The following is a 7,532-nucleotide window of genomic DNA, read 5'->3' on the forward strand; positions in this document are numbered from 1 at the left end:
TAGAAACCAGGTGCTCTTGTGCTCTGCCAAAGCAGGTCTGTTGATGCATTGTCAGCTTGGTGTGTCTAGAAGTTGCTTGCTGTGCTCATTAACTCAGCAGGACCCCTCACATCAAACGCTCTGCTAATGGCTGATAAAGTAATTGTGCTTGGTCAGGCTGGACAGACAACAAATGGGGCACGTTTATGTCCAAGGCAACCGTGCAAAACCCTGGTGGCTTCTCAGACCCAGCCCCACCCTACCATTCAAAATCCAAGCCAGCTATTTTTACGACATGTTAAGAGGAAACGACTTTTTAGTTTATGGGAAGGCAATAAAATGTCAAATCCTAGATGGGTCAAAGCAGCAACTTGTTTTAAAAAAAAAAATAGGGAAGAGGGTGACTTATGTGAGGTAAGAATGACAAAGGCAGATGTCATAAGGCTTCTGGAAGGTTTTGGTTAGACAAGAGAAAGAGTGCTCACTGGGGAACAGTGTGCTTAAGGAGCACCGGTGGCATACACACCAAAGAGCTCATCAGGACAAACAAACAAAGTCATTAGCCGTGATTTACCTCATATGGAAACAGGAATCAATTTTAAACAGATGCTGCGGATCATTTGCAGGTTGTTAACATCACAGTAGGTTTTAAAAGTCTTGTTGTTGTTGTTGCTGCTGCTGTTGTCTCTGCATGCCTGCAAATAATCTCCAGACTACCAAAGCATAGAAACGTACACATACAGTGGCCAACGCTTACTTCAGCACATCTCTGTGCTTTGCTGGCTAAAAATTCTTCACTTTCCCCACATGTATTAGAAAAGACGAGCATGTGTACAATGCATGCTGTCAGGGTGAGAGCAGAGGAGAGGAATAAAAGACCCGAGAGACACATTAAGGTTTGGAGGAGTGAAGTTTAATGGGATCGTGATTGCCTTTGTCGGAGGTCAAATATTTAATGGGTTTACGGGACAAAAAGCACAACCAGAGCCTCTCCTACATTCACTCAGCCAACTAGAAGTCCCTACATTAGATTCACCATCAGGCTGACCAAAAAAAAGAAAAAAGGAAAGAGCTGAGAACTGCTTTAAGCAGCTCAGTCTTACAGAGGATCATTACTTCTGACAAATGACAGACATTTTGCTTTTTCAAAGGTTGGGTGAATGGGTATCGCACATTATCCTTTTCATTTTGTCGGAACACACCGTTCCCAACAAACCGTTTTCATCTCCTCCCATCAAAGGGATTTATTATTCTAGCTGAGTAGAATTCTCTTTCGCTCTCTTCTTTTGTGTCAGGAAAACTACCCCTCCCCCCCCCCCCCCCCCGATTACACTCCCGATTAGCTGGTTGAGATCAGTGTTACTTTGCGGGAGAGTAAAAGTGACCTCAGTCTGACTCACTGGTCGGCAGCCATCTGCTCCCAGGGCCCTATGAAATGCACAGACAACAAAGAGGCTGACAGAAAAGAGAGTACTGCTGGATAGATAGAGAGACAGGTACAGACAGGCAAGGTCCTATTTTAGCCCCGAGACAAAGAAAGGAGGCAAATTAGTGCAGTAGAGAGGGTGGACTTTGACCTTATTGGCCACACTGTTAGCAAATAGGGGCACTGGAGTATAGTTGCTGTCACAGCGTACTGGTGGTGGATGCAGCCAATCGCTTTCCTATGTAGATCCTAAAAAGGCAAAAAAAAAAAGAACAGGAATCAATGATTGATCCTTTGCTATAGCCCTTGGACCCCAGTCACACAGGGGGGGAGACTGTTAAGCAAGCACTTTGCAACTGCTGATCATGAGGATAAAATATGTATTCCCCAACATGTTGGAAAGTGATTGGGGGAAGTTGCAGAATACTGCTAGGTAAATTTGGTTGCAAAGAGAAAACCTCCCTGTGATTGCTTTGGTTGCTAACATATTTTATTTTGCATGTATGATGCCGACTTGTCTGCAAACATTTGCTAACTAACCAATCAGTAACAGTGGAACTGCAAAAACTGTGACAGAACGGGACAGAGACCCTTTAAAATACAAAAAAAAAAAAAAAAGTGCCTTTTGAAACATTTTGGTTTCAGCAAAAGGGAAAAATGGTTCTTTGAAAGTTATTTGTTTCCAGTTTGCATCACATTGTTTCAGTGTGTGCAGACAAATCAGCATCTTCCATAAAAACTACAGGAGACCATGGCAATCTGCTAGCAACCGACGCAATCACAGAAAGGTTTTGGTGCAGCATCTTCTTTGTGATTAAATTTTCCTAGTAACTCACAAATCAACCGGCTGTAGTATACATATTTTTTGACACCCGATGTATCAAATAAGTGAAGGCTATAACTCAGAAACTAAGGGCACTGCATTATCATAAGGTAGCAACTTGTCAGTGAAAAGGTAGACCCTCCCTACTTGTCTCAAGCTTGTTTTTCTTACATCTATAGCTTCAGCTGCACATCAGCAACCTCATTTTAAAACCACTTAGAAAGGCACACAGGGGTCAACTCTTTGATCGCTTTCTTAATTTGCACACTTTCCAAAGTCTACCAGGATGAGAAGCATCCAGTTATTTAGTTAAGTATTACCAAGAATGTCAAGTTTATGTGAATGAATCTCACCCGACTCCAAGCGTGAGAAGGTGTGAAGCCAGCAGCGAGGGAACAAGAATGAGGAGAACATCGGAGGAGAAGATGCCTCTCTTCATCACCTCTGTCTTTCTGACACTGAGGGAGCTCTGCTGCTTCGGGTGCTGAAACACAAACTCTCTGCAGAGAAGGAAGAGAGAGGCGTCGGAGATAAGAGATGCGGAAGCACGGAGATTGAAAGGCGGGGGGGGAAAAAAATAAAAATAAACAGAGATAATGAGAGCACAAGAGAGAAGCCTGAGAATACAAGAAAGAAACCGAGAGCCTGAGAACTGCTACCTGTCAAACAGGCTTATTTTATTGCAGGAGATTAAATGTCAAGTGCGGCAGCATAAATAAAAATGAAAGCGATTCATGGGCTTCAAAGGTATAATCCAACTAAATTAAAAAAACAAAAAACAAAAAAACCCAATGTGCTATTGAAATGTTTTGTGAGTAAAACAGGCTTTTTATAAACACACAAACAAACCAAACCAAACAAACAAAAAGCTTATTTTTGTTTACTTACACTTTTATGCATATTTAGAGGGCGTACTGCCAGGGTGACGTCATGAATCTTGGCTGGTTCGTGTTACAATTCGTTTTTTCTAAAATGTATTATTTTTTTAAACTAGAAAGAATGTTTTAATTATGTACCTCTGAAGGCGCGGGCCTCGAGTCACCTGCTGTCAGTCTTTAAGCCAAACTAAGCTACTTGCCTGCTGGAGTAAATCATCACAGCAGGAATAAATAACAGTAGCATTCAAAGGAGCTAGGCTTACTTCGGTGGCATGTTTTCAGGTCTACTGGACCAATCCCACACCCAGTCAGTGTCCACCCGTCGCTCACCTTCCTCCTGAATGCAACAAGAATCAGATGATGTTGAATAATTTTAAAAAATTATATATTTTTTTGGTGTCTTTATCTGATAAATATTAACCATGTCTCTGTGTTCAAATGAAAACCAGCACCTGTATAGTGACACAGTCACTGTCGTGCTCACTGGTGGGTCTTGGTGAGCCGGTGGACTGTGGAGTCGTCGCCTGTGGAGGACTGTGGATTAAAAAAAACCAACAAGTAAACTTGTACGAGGTGGGTGCGGTCTGGAGAAACAATCAAGCTGCAGCGTGATAATTTTACAGCCCAACAAACAAGAACAGAAAAAGCAAACACGCCGTGGAAAACAAGCAAAGTTCCTCTGAGCACAAAACAAACCTCATTACTGTGCAAATCACTTCTACACCTCACTGTGCAGCTCGCCCGCCCCAAACTCCCCAAACAAAACAAGTTCGTGCTAACAAACTGCATCATTACCTGTCTCTACTCCGCTCGCACTCCAGCTGTGCCTCCAGGAGGATCCTCTCCAGCTCCCCCTGCAGGGCGGTGGAAACGCTGTCCTGCGGCCCTGTCAGGCTCTCTCTGCGGCTCACGGCTGCAATCAGCTCCTCCAGCTCGACCCAGGAGCCTGACAAGGAAAGAGGAGGGCAAGCTGAGAGTTTGTGCTGACGCTCAGGTGTCGGTAAGAAGGGGAAAAAACAATGCTTCTCAGTACACCTATATTAGATTTCTAATAAGCCAAGAAGGAGTCATGATGTGCAAACTCATTTTTAATGTTCTATGCAATGATGCAGTTACCCCACACTTTCTCCTGATTCTTTTATTTATACTTGCCATTAACGTGACTTAAGTCATTTGATTACCCAACTATATTATGCAGATTACTTCAGCTTTATTGTCATAATGACATATTCAGATTATTTTTACTGCCGGTTAACTGATCCTAACCCGCTTCCGAAACATTGTCAGAGCAAATTTCACACTGCATTACTGATGCACGTTTTTAGGTCCTTTATTGAACTCTAATCTCTTTAGCGTTGAGTGGGCAGTGAATGGACAGGTGTGTGTCGTTGTCCACTGACATGTGGAGATTTAGAAGGTGCCCCGCGGATGTCCTGACATGACACTCGATGACCTCAGAATCACAGAGCTCGTGGCTGGATGGAGACACGCTGAGCCGCGTCCAAAAAACACACATATTATCATATGGCGTATATAAACAGTGAGAGCGAGACAGAGTGCGCCTGCTTCTTCCCATCAATGAGTGCTGAAAACATAAACTGCATATGAATGAATGGACACGGGGGCGGGGTTTGGTGATCGGGCACAGGAGCAGAAAGGGATTTACACAAGCACACACATATACACACATGCATGCTGGCATGTTGTATGGTGCGCGCGCTCCCACAGCTAAACAGTGGGGCAGGGCTAACTCAGCCTGACAGCATGCTTGCTTACGCAAGAACTTATTTCTGTGAGAGATTAGCCATTCACCCTCTCCCTTCCTCTTTCCTCTTTCTCCCTTGTCATGCTGCCCCACATCTCTCGGACAGAGGCAGCACTTCCGAAACAGTTCCCCTCATTTACCTACCAAAGTATCCTTCCTCATCTGACCTCTCTGATTGTCACTTTACCTGGTTTATGACGCTTTATAACAAGAGGCGGTGGAAGCATGAGCGGGCACAGTGCTGAAGGGGGTGGAAGCAAGGGATGGGGGGAAGGGAGGGCAGAGGAAATTGTGCCATTGCCCTAGTTATTTTCCTACAGAGGGGAGTTGTGACGTAACAGCTGCCTTGTTGGCTGCCTTATCTATGTGATGCCACTCTGCAGCACTAAATCAGTTTCTATGGCGCAGTCCTGTACACATTCATCTGTGCCAAATCAGCTTTATGTAATGTGGAGCCAGGATGTGAAAAGACTCAATGAACTGCAGCACAACAGATTAATTTGTGCTCTGCTAGGTTGAGAATGACTGTTTCCATTTTAGGGCCAAGAAAAAGAAACAAAAATTAGGGTGTGAGGTGCAGTTTGAAAGAGCGGCTGCGGGGCAATCAGATTATTTTTGGACAGCACGGGAGATTCAGATTTTGTTTGTCTTTCTAGAATTGAATAAAAAGTTACCTTTAAAGCAGCTGTGTCCTATTCGTGTGGATGTAAAAATAAAAAAAAAAGATAAATAAAATATGAAAATATAGTTGCATTTATATTTTTGAATGTATTGATACAGACAATAATTGTGATTCTTTTTACATTTAAAAAGGCTGTGATAGAAACGGGCATGGAGACCCTGAAATAAAGTGGGAAAAGAAGATCAATACCTAGCTTGCTAACTATTAATGAAATGTGAAGACACGGACTGGTACTTATATAACACTTTTCTACCTTAATCGAGTACTCAAAATGCTTTTTTACTACAACCAATCACACACACATTCATACAAGCACTTTTACATATCTAAGCACCTTGTTTAAAATTGACACACACTCACAGTCCAATGGATTCATTGTGGACAATTCATCAACATGCGGGCTCAAATAGTCAGGGATCGAACCACCAAGCTTCCAGTTGGTAGGCAACCCACTCTACCTCCTGCCACCCCAGTTTGGAGAGGACAGATACACCTTCCCTGTTAGCAACAAATGTGAGGGAAATCTGTTTAGGTTTTGTGTGTGTGAAAGTAAAAAAATGCTGGTGGATATATTGGATTATTGGATTTTGAAATTACCATCTGATAGTTTCTTGCTAAACAAGAAACTATCAGATGACATATCAGTGATGGATTTTCAGTTTTGGGCTGAAATCAAATATTTGTCAAACTGATCTTTTATTATTTAGTTATTTATTTAGTAAACAACCTGCACATCAGTGATTTCCATACGTCACTCACTGTACAGCTCCCAATTACAGTGATCCACATGTTTTACCCAGCATCCTCTGTTCCAAGCAATGTGCAGCCAGCTAAGTGGAGCTATAAGTATCAGAAAATCTCCGCAGCTTAATTGGCTTACAGAGATACAAACAGGTGAGTCAGGGAATCCATTTACACAATGACAGTAACGACAATGACAACTATAAAACTGCCTGTGCCTTGTTTCCGTCTGTGGCCTCTTCTCACACCTGCTCTCCTAGTCTGACAGGCTGTTAGTATCTTGTCTCCATTGATAAGCAGCCACGGCTGGCTAGCTCTTCATTCAAACACAGTGAGGGAATGAATGTGCTCATTGCCTGAAATGTTTTGCCCACACACTGTTGACATTTGCATCTTAAAATTGGAGTATAAATCGACCCGTGCGCACGCAAAATTAATTTACAGCCTGTTTAAGGTATGCAACAATCGGCTACAGATACGCTATTAAAAGGCAAATAGTTAACAGTGATGACGTAACAAAGAAACGGCCTGGTCCATGTGCCACCATCACTCACCGTAGAGTCCGTCCTCTGGCGTCTGCGAGCCGGACAGAGACATGTTTGAACGCTGGGGAGAGGCTGGTGAAAGAGCTCGGAGAGATGCTGACACTGACCCAGGGGGACAAGCAGGTGGAAAGCCGGTCTCTACCCTGTACACTTTACCCTCAGTCACTCTGCGTTGTTGTGTTGTTGTGTAGTCTAAAAATGACACCGGGCACCGACGCAGCGCTAATCCGCTCCCCGTGCCCTCCCTTCCCCGCGCGCACCCCCTCCCTCTCCGCTTTCCCACGTGTCAAGAAGGAAGAGGTAAACAAACAGACTGTGCAGCTTAACATCGCACATAGATGGATAGATAGTCCTGAGCACCTATTCATACTGTACCCAACATTCACACCATTAATGATCTGTTAGGAGCAGTTACTAGGTAATTAGTAGGCTATCTATACCAACGCTGGTGTGGGTACTGGATCAATACTACAAGATAAGATTGATACTTTGTTTCTATCCTCTAGGTTCAGTATGTAGTCCACTGAATTGGATTAAATTAATTCTTTTTTTGGAAATGAAAAAATATACCTCAAACTTCCGCTGTAAAAAAAAATGTCTGAAACTTTTTGTGTACATCTATTTTGTATTGCCAACAGATGTATCTAAACAACAGAAGTTGACCCACAATCCTAATATATAAAATAATAATAA

The 7,532-nt window shown here is 43.0% G+C and overlaps 1 protein-coding gene across 1 annotated transcript; it reads right to left on the bottom strand.

Moving 5' to 3' along the window:
• Positions 1–870: 870 nt before the first annotated feature.
• LOC146514102 (BCL2/adenovirus E1B 19 kDa protein-interacting protein 3) lies at positions 871–7,054 on the bottom strand. Its single transcript, XM_085168336.1, has 6 exons — positions 6,849–7,054; positions 3,902–4,052; positions 3,559–3,640; positions 3,370–3,443; positions 2,582–2,728; positions 871–1,654 (listed from the first exon to the last, which is right to left on the bottom strand). The coding sequence occupies exons 1-6, from the start codon at positions 6,889–6,891 to the stop codon at positions 1,606–1,608; spliced, it is 546 nt and encodes a 181-aa protein (XP_085024462.1). The 5' UTR covers positions 6,892–7,054; the 3' UTR covers positions 871–1,605.
• Positions 7,055–7,532: the final 478 nt, after the last annotated feature.

The sequence above is a fragment of the Neolamprologus multifasciatus genome, chromosome 7 (assembly GCF_963576455.1).
Source record: "Neolamprologus multifasciatus chromosome 7, fNeoMul1.2, whole genome shotgun sequence".
NCBI lineage: Eukaryota > Metazoa > Chordata > Actinopteri > Cichliformes > Cichlidae > Neolamprologus > Neolamprologus multifasciatus.